The 14,671-nt window shown below is 34.2% G+C and overlaps 3 protein-coding genes across 7 annotated transcripts in view; 2 read left to right on the forward strand and 1 right to left on the reverse strand.

The window, feature by feature from the left end:
* The window catches only part of LOC140673755 (cell growth regulator with RING finger domain protein 1), a 28,264-nt gene extending 20,875 nt beyond the window's left edge, over nt 1-7,389 (forward strand). For 3 of the 4 annotated variants that reach the window (XM_072906887.1, XM_072906888.1, XM_072906886.1), the window contains 4 exons: nt 1,071-1,242; nt 1,914-2,055; nt 2,142-2,249; nt 3,320-7,389. In XM_072906887.1, the coding sequence (XP_072762988.1) occupies nt 1,071-1,242; nt 1,914-2,055; nt 2,142-2,249; nt 3,320-3,817 (920 nt within the window). In that variant the 3' untranslated portion in view covers nt 3,818-7,389. The remainder of the gene's footprint in view (nt 1-1,070; nt 1,243-1,913; nt 2,056-2,141; nt 2,250-3,319) is intronic. The other variant, XM_072906889.1, reaches the window with a different exon arrangement.
* Nucleotides 7,390-7,953: 564 nt separating this feature from the next.
* Spec2 (CDC42 small effector protein Spec2) lies at nt 7,954-10,118 on the forward strand. Its single transcript, XM_072907498.1, has 2 exons — nt 7,954-8,676; nt 9,748-10,118. Exons 1-2 carry the CDS (start codon nt 8,413-8,415, stop codon nt 9,754-9,756), a joined length of 273 nt encoding a protein of 90 aa, XP_072763599.1. The 5' UTR covers nt 7,954-8,412; the 3' UTR covers nt 9,757-10,118.
* A 48-nt stretch (nt 10,119-10,166) lies between these two features.
* On the reverse strand, nt 10,167-14,595 carry LOC140674121 (uncharacterized). 2 transcript variants are annotated; one of them, XM_072907492.1, is made up of 6 exons: nt 14,464-14,595; nt 12,206-12,467; nt 11,689-11,906; nt 11,353-11,409; nt 11,024-11,127; nt 10,167-10,940 (listed from the first exon to the last, which is right to left on the reverse strand). In XM_072907492.1, exons 1-6 carry the CDS (start codon nt 14,515-14,517, stop codon nt 10,685-10,687), a joined length of 951 nt encoding a protein of 316 aa, XP_072763593.1. In that variant the 5' UTR covers nt 14,518-14,595; the 3' UTR covers nt 10,167-10,684. The 2 variants fall into 2 exon arrangements, with proteins under 2 accessions (XP_072763593.1, XP_072763594.1); XM_072907493.1 differs by having other exon boundaries at nt 10,686-10,940; nt 11,032-11,127.
* Between the last annotated feature and the right edge of the window lie 76 nt (nt 14,596-14,671).

The raw sequence follows: 14,671 nt of genomic DNA on the forward strand, positions 1-14,671 counted from the left end.
AGATTTATTTTTAATATGGTTTAATAAAACGAACAAGAACTAGAGATAAAAAAGTAAAATTATTCATGATTAGTTATTCGAATTGTACAAAGAAAAATTGAGATAACAGGGATATCAAAGTTAATATTGTGTCGAATTGAAAAAAGAGAAGAGTGGATGTTTGCATAGTATTTTTTTCGGAATTAATTTGAAACCAAACATGTAATAACAAAGTTGATTTTAAGTATCTTTTAAAAGTATGACTATTATTTGTGTATTCCGATTCAGTTTTAATTTTATATTTAAATTCAAAGTTTTTTTAGTTCCAAATTTAATTATACATGTATTCTTTTAATTCATCTACTTAATTCTATAATTTATATTTCAATTTTAGTCATTCGAATTGCACAAAGAAACATTGAGATAACAGGGATATCAAAGTTAATATTGTGTCGAATTGAAAAAAGAGAAGAGTGAATGTTTGCATAGTATTTTTTTCGGAATTAATTTGAAACCAAACATGTAATAACAAAGTTGATTTTAAGTATCTTTTAAAAGTATGACTATTATTTGTGTATTCCGATTCAGTTTTAATTTTATATTTAAATTCAAAGTTTTTTTAGTTCCAAATTTAATTATACATGTATTCTTTTAATTCATCTACTTAATTCTATAATTTATATTTCAATTTTAGTCATTCGAATTGCACAAAGAAAAATTGAGATAACAGGGATATCAAAGTTAATATTGTGTCGAATTGAAAAAAGAGAAGAGTGGATGTTTGCATAGTATTTTTTTCGGAATTAATTTGAAACCAAACATGTAATAACAAAGTTGATTTTAAGTATCTTTTAAAAGTATGACTATTATTTGTGTATTCCGATTCAGTTTTAATTTTATATTTAAATTCAAAGTTTTTTAGTTCCAAATTTAATTATACATGTATTCTTTTAATTCATCTGCTTAATTTTATAGTTTATATTTCAATTTTACAATCTTATCGGTAATTTTTATCGTGCATAGTGATTCTCGACCGCGAAGAATCACTTTCGCTACTGTATCCTTGAAGAGAAAAAACCTATCTGTTCCAGAGGTGGAGTGCGAGGTGTCCAGCCAAGTGGAGTACTCGTTGCAGGCGATCTGGGGCGTTAGCATCCGGGAGCTGCATCTGGCGCTCTGGAAGCCCTGGAACACGTTGCGGGACGCATCCTTGAACGGGACCCTCCTACAGGGACACGCGCAATATCTCACGGCGCCGCAAACGTATCCTTTCAAATTCTGAATTGACCTCTATATAATTCCCCTCTGTCCCCCTTCCCATTCGCCGGACGATTCGCGCGAGAATTCGCACAAATTGAGATACGGCCGAGAAATGAAATGGCACATACGGAAAGAGACTCGTGTGTCCTTCCTCGATATTTGACGTCAGAAACGAGAAGTTGTACAATATTTTTTTCCTCGCATCGAAATAAATTAATCTTCTTTTTTTTTCGCAACACGCGCGATTATACAATATACAACGAAAACTCTTTTTTTTTTTTTCGATTCACGGCCGTAAATCCTAAAGTCCCGCGAGAAATTCAACTTTGTTAGGAATGTAGAACAAACTGAATTACGCGCGCGTGCATTCGCTAATATAGGATTATTAAAAAAAAAAAAAAAAAAAAAAAAAAAAAAAAAAGATTCCGGCCCTTAATTGCATATGTAGAAACCAATTTATTTCGGCACGTAAAAACCGAGGGAAAAATCCGCACTATCACTTTCCGCTTCTGAGAAGTCGTGGTGCAATACGGCCGCAGTGACGAAATTTCAAAGCGAGTTAACTGATCGCAATCTTAATAATTTTTACGACCCCTTTCCGAGAATTCGCTGATTTACATCTTTCTCCGTCGAATATACGCGCATATCTCACCGTTCCTTGACTGAGATTATAGTAGACAGCCGCACGGAGAGGAAACGCTGAGATTGTCGCTTCCGGCACCGGAACTCGAGCTCGGCACTCCGCCCCGACTCTGTTACCCACTGGTGATTTTTCTCACCCGAAGAGATAATCGAGATCCTCATCCCGACGAAACCGTGAGTGGAATTTTACATTTTCTTGTAAAAAGAGAAGATAAGAAAAATCGTCGACTTTGTTATCTCCCTGATTATTTTGGTTTCAGGTGGCACTGGTGAACGTCGTCCACATCAAAGACAGCGTGTGCACGCTACCGACTTCGATCCTAGCGCAGTACTTGAAGCAGGCGAACGGCCAGCTGTCTTGTTTAAAGGTGAGTCGAGAACGATCCTTCTCGATCTTTCTACACCAATGTATTTCAACTTAAAGGTTACACAAGTCCCGATATTGACTGCTATAAATATCAGATCTAAATATATCGAGTCGCCGATAGGGAATACAATCCTGGACTGCTGCATCTTCGATCCCGAGATTTCGGAATGTGTAAAATAATTTTACGGGATCCCGGGCTTATCCCGGGATTAAAAAAAGTTTTATTAAAAAAAATATTTTTTTGTTTAAAATTTAGGTATGTCATTTATATCAGATTTTTAACATTATATAGCAAAATTAAACACGTTTCTCTAAACTTTGGAAACTTAAATTAATTTTTGGAACAAAACAAACTTAGAAATATAGTTTTTATTATTGTTGTTAAACTAGCAATTATTACTCATATATATATGTATATATATATATATATATATTTATTATTCAAGTTTCTTTTATAAATTATATAATTCATATAATTATATATAACAAAACTAAACATTTGTGTTTGTTTCTTAAACTTTAGAAATTTAAATCTTTGAAACAAAAATAATCTTAAAAATAAAAAAAATTTGCTTACGTTAATAATTTAGTTCTCGTAATTGCTAGTAACTGTTACTTACATATTATTTAGATTTTTGAAAATAAGAACGCAAATAATAGAAGAGCATCTAAAGTTAAGGATCTATAAATGAAAATTCTACAAATATTTACATGCGAAATATATTTAAACAATTTTATTTATAGTTTAATTACGTTAGTGAAAATTATTCTAAATTCACACAACTTATAATTATAGTGAAAATTGTTTTAAATTCATAAAAAAATATTTTAAATAGATGATTCTTAAAAATCCCGAAATTCCGGAATTAGTAGTTTACAATCCCGGGATGGAACTAGAAAAATAGCCGGGATCCCGTATCCCGGGATTGTATTCCCTATAGTCACCGATGAAATTTTTTCAAAACCTTACGAGAGAAAAAAGATAAAAATAAAAACACAGCCTCTGGAGGGGGCACTCTCCTCCAGTTATTGATACCCGATTTGTCGTGCAATTGACGCGATTTTCTGCAGCAACTCTATCTGGCCACGGGTAACTCGAGCAACTACGACGAGAGTGATACCATGTCGTCGGCGGGCCTGGGCTCGCCGGCGCTCGCTCTCGCCGAGCCGTGCAACAACAACAACAATAACAACAACAACAACAATAACGGCACCGCCAACGGTCGTGGCGCTCTGGTGGCATCCGGCCAGGGTGGCGATCAAGAGAACGGTTCCCTCTGGAATACCGCGGGCGAGCAATTGTGCGTCGTCTGTCAATACTTCCCACTGTCACGCGCTCTGCTACCCTGCCGGCATACCTGCATCTGCGCCTCGTGCTTCGGCAAACTCGACCGGTGCCCGATGTGTCGCAGTCCGATCAAGAGCTACTTCTGCATACGCAGCGAGGAGTACATGCCGCCGGAGAAGGAGATCAACCCTTGCAAACAGCGTCAGCCAAGCCACGGGCCCACCCATTGGCTCCACGATTGGAACGATCGGCTCACTGATTTCCTCGGCTTTGCTCGATAAAGGATCGCTCTATCTACAAGGTCGCGTATATCTTGTCAGAATAATTGAGAAAGTTTTTGCTCGATATAGATAATTTCTACGGCTTTTTTTTCTTCCTCTTTTCTAAATTCGTAAAGATAAGTCATTGATCGGTAAACCGTTAAAGGCATTCAAGATGTATTTTTTAGAAACGAGAATATTACATTAAATTTACATCTTCCTGTTTAAATTAAATTATCAAAATTAAAAGTTTTTCGAGATAAAAATAAAATAAATCTACATATTTTTTCCTGAAAGCGTAAAAACAAAATCGTATAATAACGTGTACAGCAATTTTTCAACCTCTATTCTTGTTTCGATTCTTATACTGTTTAATAAACATTAAAGATTTCATTTTTCGTTTCTAAACTTTATTTTGTTTGAAGAAAAAGTTGTATTTAATTTAGTAAAGGAATAACAACTGTTATTATTTTATTGCTGAAAAATCTGTAAAGCTTATTTACAAACCAGGAAATGTCAACCCTCACTGATGACACGCGTCCCATGATTTATCGTCCGGTTAAAAATAAAATGAGGAAATTCATGAGAATTCACACATGGATACACGCGAGGAAGAATAATTAGATTGTCTATTTGGCATCACACGTGCAAATAGTTTTCGTGCATACAGGGTGTCGGTAAATTACCGAACGCTCTTTCAGCCACAGTTTTTTTCGATTTAAAAATAGAGGTTTTTTTCATTTTCTTTTTTATCGTCATTTACATCATCTTTCCAATTTTTAATTTTCGTGTATTTTTAAAATTAACTTTCAAATATTAAAATTTTATTAATCAATCTGATATTTGGAATTACCTAAAGATATACAATTTTAAGTGACAGATTTTTCTCTTCCGAAGAATCCACTTCGTGTAAGTCATCTACAATATTTTCAATCGTTGACTATTTGAAAATTGTGTACAAGCTCTGTTTTAAAAAGATTTTTTAAATAAGTGAAATTAAAATCATATAAAAAAATTAGATCCTTACCGACAGACACACAGTTATATCTCATTTCGTTTAAGACATTGTGAAAAAAGTAGATGTTTCATTTCTTTTATCGAAAGTCGATCATACATCCGTAACTTTGGAACACTCTATATAAATATAATGTCCCCTTCATGTCCGTATTGCTCGCGTCATCGAATCGAGCGGCCCGCCCGAACAAATCTCGTACGATCAGAGGAAGGTTGACCGTGAAAAATAAACTGTCGCATCCTTTAGAAGGTAGACGTGAGCGATCCTGTTAGATTGTTCTTGCATATTAAGTTAGACATTTCCGCGGATCGAATGTAAGTGTATGCATTGAAATTAGGTAAATATTGCGTAATACAATTAACATGTTATGATTAATTATTATATTATTATTATTATTATTATTATATATTACTATTACAATATATTATTAATATAATATATAATAATAAAATAATATATCAATATTAATATAATAACATATTAATGTATAATATATTATTATTATTACATTTAATTGTTCATATAAAAGATAATTAATAAGCTACACTTAATATTAAATCGATACAGGCGGTTTTGGACTTTCCTTATCAAGATTGAGAATCTGCGACTGATGTTCAACCCGGAAGTGTTTAACTATAATTGCAAAGACATGAGCGACGTCGACCGTATTCGTTCAATGATTAGGTAGGCCTATTCGAAGGGAAATTCGAAGAGTTGCCAAAATATCGAAAGAAATGTCACGTAACTACAAATTTTCATAAAGTACAGTGCCAAGCTAATAAGAACCAGACACAAAAAATTATCTTTTAAAATAGTTTAATTATGCAGATAGAATTTGAACCGCTTTTCATTTCAGGCAAATAAAATCCTGGAAAAATAATCCGTTTTGACCTCCACCTCTTTTATCGTTTCCATCATATTTAAGAAATGTGATTCACCAAGCGATGAATTCATTTTAATAGATAAATATTGAGAAGGTCTTCATATGCAAAAGTCTGAATACGCGAGGAATTGCAGAGAAAACGGAGAGCTTAAAAAAAACACAATTGTTAAACATATCGATTGAAGGATTTCAAATTCTACGTATATACATACATAGACTTTTTCGGAGACAATTTTTTGCGCCTGGTTTTTATTATTTTTGATACTGTATTTGATTTGTATTTTATCATTAGAACCGTATCTCGTCTTTATAAATTTTCGGTTCTTAATCAAAAAGCTCCTCTTTTTATTCCATTCGTATGATAGAAAAATTAAAATAAAATATTTTAATATATGTAAAAATATTGTTAAACATTATTTGATTAATCGGCTCGATAGAGATTGATTTATGCTTGATTAAAAATGATTGTAATTTTATATATTAGAATTTTATTAGTACTTTATAAGTACTTTATTAGAATTGTATTTTCTTGAAAGGCGTTTAAAAGTTGCAATTGCTTGACTGTGGAATGTAATTATGCTTTTCTCAAAATTTACAACAAATGAAATGATGAAAGCACATTAAGATTGCGATATATTATTCAACTTTACTATCTCTATAGACAGAGAGAGATCTCGAAATAGATGATTAAATTTTAGAAGTGTATTTTATTTATCTTGAGGATTTTTAAGGAGAGATCATTTTCTGAGTTTATTTTTTTCATTGCGATAGAATTTTTACGTGGCATTTTCATAGCCGCCAAACACTGTTTAAGCTGCAATTGAACAACATCTATGCCCTGTGTCCCTACTGATTATGAGAAAAGACATGAATGAGAAGAAACAAACGTATAAGACACTGTCGGGAAAAAATTTCCAAAATGCAACTATATTCCTCTAAATATTTGTGTATATATCACCTAGCGTAACCGGAAATTTTTACTATGTGACGTTTTATATAAGTACGATTAGATGTAAATATACGCGCACACATATTATGCTAAGCGAATCTACGTATTCGCCATTACTTAGATTACTCGATTATTTGGTATATATATATATATATATATATATATATATGTATGTACATATGTACGATTAATATATAAGTTTACCTGTTTAGTATAACGCTCGCTCTCGCGAGAAATGTTTCCTTTGAAGAATATTCACACGCAAGTATAGTTGAGGTATTATAAACATCCACAATTTTCGCAAATTCCACAAATTAAGTGGCGAGTTTTATTAGTTAATAAAACGCGAGACAGAGTATTCAATCGAGAGAAGGTGAGAGATATTAATTAATTCTCTAGATTAAGAAATCATCACTTTAACAATTAACGCTGTAAATAGACAGACTGTGATAATTCTAACAATGTTTGCGCGAACATGTGCCGTGAACAAAGAGCTACGAGAAAATGAGAAAGGAGTCGTTTGGGAGAATTATTTCTCCCAAAGGGGAGGAGGGACCACAGGGGTCTATGAAGGTTGATCGAAGAATATTGAGAGAGTGCGAAGGCCTTTGCAGTCAATTTATCGTAAAAGAAATTTAATTTATCGAGTTAAGCTTTTAAGATGAAAAACGCGGACTTTGAATCGTCCGATTCGGTTCAAAGCGCACTTGTACATAATTTATTTAAATAAAATGTATTAGCTGACATTTTATATACCTCTCACCTTCCTTTTATTATTATTCTTCAGTGTAGCGAATAATTTTGAAGTTCAATTGTAAATGAAATAACTGTATGGGTAATTAATTTTCGCAAATTGAAAATAATAATTATTAGAATAATATAGTTAAATTTTACCTTTATATAAAAATATTTGTAAATTTCGAATTAAGCTTTCAAAAAAATTTATTTAATTTTTCCTATATTTTCGAAAATCTATTAAAGTTTAGATTTTTTGGTGAGAATCATAATAAAAGGGTAACAAAAATTCATTCATTAAAAGTTTATTGATGAGGATATTAAAAATTATAGAAATGACAGCAAAAGCGTAAATATAGATTCTAAAAATATATATCGTCATAAATTAATATTTATTAGAATTGTAAATTATAAAAAAAATATAAATAAGAATATTAAAAATAAATTTTAATTTGTATATTTTTATCTAGAAAAAATATACAAATATTTTATAGTCTTTTACTTTTTGCCGGAACTGTACACGACGCATGACGCATGACAGAGAGCGCCGCGCGCGCGTCAACGTCAACAGTCAACATCGCGGGAGACTTGCCTTTGTGTTTCCGCCAGATTCATATCGTTTCGTCGTCCTGTCATCGTGTTTACGCTCGCAGGGGACGAAGTCCTTCGCAACCGCGAACCGCGAGTTTCACGGAAATGTTTATTTTGCTCGACTCGTCGGCCGTTGAGATCGGGACGCCGAAAGGTCGCGCGACATCCTTAACAAGGATCGTAATTTTCGCGTCGTGGACTTAACCTTGTTGTCTACCGTCTCCGATCACGCGACGTCCCGATCGTTCACTCCTGGTAAACGCGCGTCTGTTTGCTCACCCGATAAAGAGACAGAGAAAGAAAGAAGATACCGAGATATAATTAATCATCTTAATCAGTTGTTTATCCAACGGATCGACTTTGAGGTTACTCCTCCCACGAATTAATTCCCAATCCGCTTTCGAGCTGACTGCGAAAAACGTTTACGAGGGATAATCGCAGACATGGCCGGTAACAGCGAGCTCTGGGTGCAATGCTTCACGTGCTGCCTGACGCCACAAGCGACGAGGAGCACCGGTAGACGGAACAACAACGGCAGGCCGCATCAGAGGCTTAGGATAGACCGGAGCATGATCGGCGTGCCCACAAACTTCCGGCACACGGCGCACATCAGCAGCGGTGACATTGACATGTCGATCGCCCAGCTGGCCGATCTGCAGGCGCAGATGCAGAGGAAGGGCGGCTGCAATGGTGACTTCGGCGCTAAGGTACGTTTTTCGTCGTCTCCTCCTCTTCATTGAGTCATCTTCCATTTTTTTCCTCCCTACAATCCTTCTCTGAAGCCTGAAGTCACCTTGCTGCTACGCTTTCCCCTATTTCTTATTTTTTTATCGCTCTCCCCTTTGTTCCTCTAAAATCTATAATTTTCCTCTATAATTCCTCTATAATATAAAATTATTATTATTATTGAAAGATTCAGCTAAATCTATGACCAGTAAAATAGTTTTTCATAAATTGATATCGAGTTTAGAAAATCTCAGAAATAAAGAAAAAGGATAAAGAATCAAAGTTGAGAAGTCGAGAGAAAAAGTACAAAAAAGAAAATCTCAACTTATTGAGACTCAAGTAAACAAAAGGCTTAAGATCTAAAAATAATTAAAGAATGAGTAATAAAAAATAATTACTTTTAAAACGTGCCTCCACCTAATGCTAATACAATATAATATATATATATATATATATATATGTATATGTCAAAGATAAAAAAAAAAAAAAAATAAATTTATGTTTATCACACGTATTGAGTAATATGAGTTATTATTTTTTTAAGTTACTTAATCAGTTATTTTATAAATATATAACTTTTAATTTTTTGCTTTTTGTTTATTTTTCTTGTCTCTTCTTTTCTTATTAAATAAATGTAATTTGAATAGCAAGCAGTGTAATACGTATAATTCTGTGATATGTAAAATGTAGCATTTCTAGATACCTATTGCATTGTATATCATTAAAGTAGAGAAATGTATTTTTATCAGTTTTATAAATAGTTATGTAAAACGTTAAAACGTTAACAAATCTAATATAGATTTTATTAAAGTTGTATAACTAAAATTCTGTTGTTTATTCCCAATAATAAATGCTATTTCTAAAATAATACATCAATTTTATTATTTTAAAGTTCTTTGATTTATATATATGTGTGACTTTTTCCATCAATTAAATCAATTTCTCCTTTTTTCATAAAAAAAATTCCTCTTTCCCTCTATAATAAAAAAAAAAAAAAAAAAATAGAGAGTACAAGCCCTGTGAATACAAATTGTTTGTTTTTTCTGTTGCAGTCCTGCTGAGAGTGACGTTACTAATGTGACAGATGCAGGGGAGAATATTTAATGCGATAGACAGAGAGTGAGAGACACTTATGACACAGCGAAACGATGACTGATCTTTTAATATACATGTTCCTTACTCGTCAAATATACAGCGAGTGTATTTCTTCCATACACACAAAATTACTCTCGCACTATAATTTGGTTACTTAGAGCGTTAAGACAAGCCTATGTACTAGGTAAAATGTTTTTTGACTTCCACATTCTGAGTACACAACTGCCAGGAGAAATGATTTGTATTACAGATAATAATTTATACATCTTTATACTTATTGTTAGATACTGGAATGTATTTAAAAAGTTTGAATATATATATTTCATAAATTGTGCCTTTGTCAGCGATCTGACTGATTCAATGTGGAGAAAATATGTTATTATTATACAAGGATGAATAGATCGTTTTTATTTGTAAGCTTATTCGTAAGATTTATATAAAATACAATATTATCACATAATATCACACACATATGAATATAATTCTGTATTTCACGTTTCTTATCATCGAATAATGTTCGCGTTTAAAAATGTAAAAGAGCATTTGCATTGTAATATTTATATAAAAACTGTATCTCTTGTACAAAAGAGACACGTCTGCCTCTGTTAATTAATTAACATCGTCGATTACATTCTCGAAAGCTAGTGAAAGTCCAGTTGGGGAACGTAATGATGTGTCGTCACTTTGTTGGAACGGAACACGCTCTTTAAAGTGTAATTTACCAATGTTTCTTTCAACTTAATGTAAGTAGCGTACTCTAAATAATGATATTACTATACATATATCTCAAGATAATCATAATCTTTTATTAAAGTAAAAAAACGAAAAGAAACATCGTAAAATACACTTCAACGAGTATTACATCATGATTTCTTCCTTTGTCTCTCTCTCTCTTCACTGTCTCCATCCATGTATCTTCGACGCGATCGGGGTGGTTCGATTGGCGCGCAAATCTACTCCCAACCTGAGAGTGGGATCACCGGTGAACCTGACGTGACAGCAACAGCTCGACGGGAAACGGAATTGGTCTTTGACAATGTTACCGCTGTTTCCTACTGCCGCCAATTCCCGATAGATAAACTTCTGCTTGCAGCTGGTCTTGTAACCCTCGGCGAATCCCTCGAGCATGTTGCACTCCTGACCCTCGTTCCTGCGAAATCAGAGATCTGTTACGGATACGCCGAATAATCCGTGTCATTTTAATTTCTTTTCGAATGGAATCGCAACGCCTACACGCAAACCTCGATGCGTATTCCCTGCTTCAAGTTGTCCTGATTCACGATGAACAGCCACTGCTTCTCCTTGTTCTGCGCGGTCTGTGGGTACACCACTTGTTCCTGTAAATCGAGCGTAATAAAATACAATAATAATGTTTGTTTACATCTTAAAATACGTACACAAAAATCTAATTTGAAATAAACACTCTGGTTTAATGAAATTTCGAGTGTAATTTGCAGATTTAATTTAATTGCGGACATCTCTTTAATTTTTTTTTAAATATTACATGCTCCTAAATTCCTCTATCTTTTTAGATTTTTGTGGATGAAAGTATTATCACTTACTCGATATCGGCAAAGTGGCACTTCTGTCGTGTCTATTCTTTGTTCGACGTCAGGCATCTGGAAGATTAAAACCGGTATAATTTCACGGTTGAATCTCAATATTGAAGACATACGAAAACATTTGTTGTCTGATCCAAGGAAATACAATATATTGTCTTTAATGCAGATTTACCGAAGTTGTATCAAAGGAATATTTCTTTTTTCGCATGTCTCAAATATCGAAGATTGAAATTAAATTTTTGTTTCGCGGTTTTTTGTCTTTACACACACGCACATATAAACACACACAAACACATATACACGACGCACATACACACACACACTCTTAAAAATTACATTATTAAACGGATCGACGTTTTCCAGGAACCTGAGACTGGCGTTCTGCGCTATCGCCGCGTTCACCAGTTGCCTGGGGTAATCGGCAACGTTCTCGCAGAATGTATTCTTATGACAGGCTGCTGTCGATGTCGACGTCGGTATCGACGAAATTCTGCTGTCTGTCGGAAAAACGATCTCATCTGCGTTTGTCCGCGTCGACGTGTCCGTGTTCATTGCTGCAAAAGAACAATGTATCAATATATTTTATAATATATAATATATTTTACAATTTATAAATAATTTACATTATATTTTATAATATATATTTTAATCATTACGCATATAAAAGTAGGCTGAGTTTTTATTTCACATATTGTTTCATAGGAGAAACAGGATTTAAAAAAAAAGTTTATAAAAGATTTTCCCTCTTTTTAGATTAAAATTTTCTTAGACGAAAATTACTTGGACAAGATAAAGGTGTGTCCCAATCATTTCGACGCTGATCACACACATCTCTCAAAATAATGAAAAGTACCTTCCAACAATTTCCTCTCTCCAGGCGTAGAGATCCAGTCGTTTAGATACTCTGGCTGCGACGTATCCCGTTCCAACGATCTGGTCACTACGTGATCGTCAGTTCGCTGCGACCATTGTTCCGGTCGTAGTAGTTCCTGTCTCTCGTACGCTGTCTCGATCAACTGGGAGAGCCACGTTTCCCGCGTCGAGGAACTTGGCGCGTCCTGCGACTTCGTGAAGGCGCGAGGGTGACCTTGGACTCGTCGCGCCGTCTGACACACCTGAGCGGGAAAGGAAAAATACAGAAACTGTCATCGGAAACTGAAACTAATTAAACGATTTGCTGTCACTCGCGGATGAGTTTCCTTTTTTTAAAAATAAGTCACTTTCCGAGAAACTGGTGACATGAATAAGAAATCAATGCTATTACGGATGAGCTCAAACGGTTGCGTTCGTGCGAGAGAACGGAAAAGCGATAAGAGAGAGAGATAAATCGTTTTATTTTTATACCGAGGCGACCGAGATCCTGTTGCGAGCAAATAAAATTATATAACACGATTGAGTCCTACGGCGAATAAATATGCATCTGCCAATGAAATAGGTTTTTTTTTAAATATTCTACGCACTCTTCTCTCTTTCTCTCTGTAAAGCTGAGAAATAAAAGACGATTAAAATTTGAACTATATTGTTTCGAGAAGGCGAGAGCTTCCATCAAAATTCTAAAATTCGTACAACCTATTTATTTACTTTATACAATAATATAAACACGTGACTGCGAGATTCGCAGTAAAACTTGTCATTTTTAATTTTTGAAATCCGCAAAAAATTATCCACATAATCGTACATATAAATAAATAAATATATGTGCATGTGTCCATATTTAGGTGTATATTTCTGGCCGACAAATTCATCGATAAAAAGTATGCAATATAGTTTTGCGTGGGCGGGATATCATTCACGGTTGAAATTAGATTCGCACGTTCTCGCGACAGCGAAACGAACCGCGAAATTACATGTCTGTCGCGATTTCCAGGTATTTCTTGCCTGTCATCGTTTTGCTAGTCCCTCCTTTTCTCCTTCTCCTTTCATCTGACGTTTGTGTTTTACCGCGCACTCGGAATTTTTCAAAGCGTAACTTGAATCTGCAGCACACGAGAGATCTTTACGTACGTCGCGATACCGGCATACAAGAGGAGAAATATAAAATAATTTAGAAAGATGTATAAAAGCATATATAAGACGAGAAAGGAAGAACCAAGAATCTGCAATGAAAATAAATATATTATTCGTAGAAGAATTTTCGAAACATAAATAATTGCGTTTTCGAAACGCACACGACTACTTTCAGCATCTTTCCCGGAAAAAAAAGCGCATATATAATCAAATATAAATAATTATATGAAATGTTCACATGCTTTTTTTCCTCTCGTATAATCTCTCTCTAAATACAGAGAGAAAAAAATAAAAAGAATAACTGGAAAATAATTAGAAGGATAATTTATATATTTTTTTCATTTATCCTTTTTATTATAAGATTATACAAGAAAAAAGACAACATGTATAAATATATTTTATATATGATTATATAGAAAGTATCTTAATATGTGGGACACACATGTAGGAAGTATGATATACGCTTATGTATGAATTTTTTAGTTTTATGTCGCCATTCCGCCCCTGTCAAATGCGTCACCATGTTAAGATACATCTCGTGTATGGATTTTTTTTTTCTTTTAATTATATCTTCCATAAACATTTCTATTGTCTAAAGTCCTGAAGTATCTGTTGACGTTTTCGTTTTCAAAGACACAACAAGTCTCGGGTATATGTTCCACGAAGATATCAACACACAATTATTATATGGGAGTATAATTGTGTGAAATATTATTGGGGTAATGGGATCCAACTATACACACACGCTTCTTATCAGCGATCTGTCAAGAGCATGTTTATATACATCTTCCAACACCGATACAGTATTATTTCCAGGCCGAAAAAATGTCTATAGAAATACATTTAATTATCTCGCTAGATACACGCGCGTATAAAGATACCTCGGATCATTAACACGTTAAAAAACTCAGAAAATGTGTAAAAGATAAATTGATCTCTGAAAGAGAGAGAGAGAGAGAGAGAGAGAGAGAGAGAGAGAGAGAGAGAGAATACGGATTTGCGCGTTTATATCGTTGGATTATTTTCATCGAAAGATCGATCAAGTTATTTGAATCTTGGAAAAAGGAATTTGAACGAAGAAGTTTTAGACTGACGAATCCTTACCAGGACGAGCGCCAGGTACATCCTCCACTTCGTCCAGGGAATACTCGATGTCATTTCAGTGCGATCTCTTGCAACAAGTAACCGAATAAATTTCCACGATCCGTTGAACGAGAGACGATCGACGCGCGAGCGTTCGCGTTAAACTGATCGGTCCGTCCCGCGATTCTGATAATTTGAAGTATACGCCTTCGCCACGGATAGGCGGACG

Source organism: Anoplolepis gracilipes, chromosome 15, assembly GCF_047496725.1.
Source record: "Anoplolepis gracilipes chromosome 15, ASM4749672v1, whole genome shotgun sequence".
In the NCBI taxonomy this organism is placed as follows: Eukaryota; Metazoa; Arthropoda; class Insecta; order Hymenoptera; family Formicidae; genus Anoplolepis; species Anoplolepis gracilipes.